Here is a 1,538-nt window from a genome sequence, read left to right on the forward strand (position 1 = left end):
CGCCGGCTCCGAGCCAGCAGCCCCGAGGCGCGGCCCCATGCCCTCCCGGTCCCCTCAGAATTCCCGGGTGACGGGCAGGGTCCAGGGTCTCACCAGGAAGAAGTGCGCCTGCTCGGCCGTGAGCCGGACGCTGGCCTCTGTGTCCAGGTAGAAGGACATCAGGTGGTGTCGGGCATCCAGGGCAGTGCCCCGGCACAGGGTGCTGAGGGGGACACGTGGTCAGCGGGGAGCAGCTGCAGCGGCACCCCAGCCCACCCGCTGAGGCCGCCCCAGGCACCTGTAGGGACAGGGGTGCAGGGCGAGTGTCCCCTGCTGGGGGGCCTGCTGGGGCCCGTGCACAGCCACGTCCACCTCCTGGCGGCCGTCCTCGTTGGCGTACTCCACCACCAGGGCGTAGCGGCCTGGCCGCGGCACCGCCACCTGCAGCTGGACACCCACCTGGGGGGCGGGGCAATCAGAGGGCCCGCCCAAGGCCCGCGGCTCCAGGCCCCTGGGCCCCGCCCCCCGCCCCGCCCTGGGCCTGAGCACAGCGGCCTCTGGGCCCCGCGCTCCCTGTCCCTCCTGCAGCCACAGGCGCCCCCCGCCCCAGGACACAGCCCCGAGGTCAACCCCGGGGCGCAGCGGCACCCGCTGGCCCAGTGCAGCTCCACGCCCCGGTCCTGCCCTGCAACGTGCACCCCGCCCCGGGGGCCCGGGAACGCACATCGCTGCCCTCGCAGGCGGCCAGAGGCGGGTGCTCAGGGCTGAGCTGCTCCGGGCGGCAAGGCCGCGGGAGGCCATTGTCCTGGTGGCACGAGGCCTCCAGCCCAGAGGCCGAGGGGAAGCCGTCCAGGGACAAGTGGGTGTAGAGGAGGCAGCTGCGGGGGCAGATGGGTCAGTGGTCAGTGTGGGGCGGGGTGGTGCGGAGGGCCGCCCCGCCGGCCAGCCCCCCAGGGTGGCCCTCACTTCTCCCCAGGGCGCTGGGCGTTGGGCCGGTGCGTGCAGGCCTCCGTCACGGGCAGCTGCAGCAGGGCAGCCTCGTAGTAGGCGCTGGGCAGCAGAACCACGTAGTCCTGGGGGGCCCGGGCGGGTGCTGAGGAGCTGGACCGGCAGCCCGGCCCTGCCCCGCCCCGAGCCCCCCTCTGGGGCCGCCGGGGCCTGCCCCGCCCCGAGCCCCACTCACCAGGAGCACCCCCTCGGCCTCCACCAGCAGGGCCCAGGCCCCGGGATTCAGCACGAAGGGCTCCCCGAAGCCCCTCTGGGGCACGGTGACAAACGCGGGCTCCGTGCTGGGCGGGAAGGCCACGGGCTGGCTCTGCTCTGTGCCTGGGGCAGACAGCGAGTGGGCCCGCGTCCGCGGCGAGGACAGGCCGGGCAGGGGCGGGCGGGGCGACTCACAGTTGGCGCAGCTGGCGAACGCGCTGTCCTCGCGCACGGAGACCCTGCCGCTCACGCCGCCGGGCCCGCGGTTGGCAAAGCGGAAGACCAGCCGGAACAGGTCGGGCGCGGTCACGTTCAGCCTGGCCACGATCTTCGGCTGCAAGGCTGGCGGTCAGGCC

The 1,538-nt window shown here is 75.1% G+C and overlaps 1 protein-coding gene across 1 annotated transcript in view; it reads right to left on the reverse strand.

The window, feature by feature from the left end:
* The window catches only part of LAMA5 (laminin, alpha 5), a 36,287-nt gene that overhangs the window by 15,589 nt on the left and 19,160 nt on the right, over window positions 1-1,538 (reverse strand). The window contains exons 13-18 of the mRNA XM_012728158.1: window positions 1,378-1,524; window positions 1,163-1,305; window positions 946-1,052; window positions 704-857; window positions 278-438; window positions 94-202 (exon numbers count right to left, since the gene is read on the reverse strand). Of these exons, the coding sequence (XP_012583612.1) occupies window positions 94-202; window positions 278-438; window positions 704-857; window positions 946-1,052; window positions 1,163-1,305; window positions 1,378-1,524 (821 nt within the window). The remainder of the gene's footprint in view (window positions 1-93; window positions 203-277; window positions 439-703; window positions 858-945; window positions 1,053-1,162; window positions 1,306-1,377; window positions 1,525-1,538) is intronic.

Source organism: Condylura cristata, unplaced genomic scaffold, assembly GCF_000260355.1.
Source record: "Condylura cristata isolate star-nosed mole 26May11 unplaced genomic scaffold, ConCri1.0 scaffold00022, whole genome shotgun sequence".
Taxonomy (NCBI): Eukaryota; Metazoa; Chordata; class Mammalia; order Eulipotyphla; family Talpidae; genus Condylura; species Condylura cristata.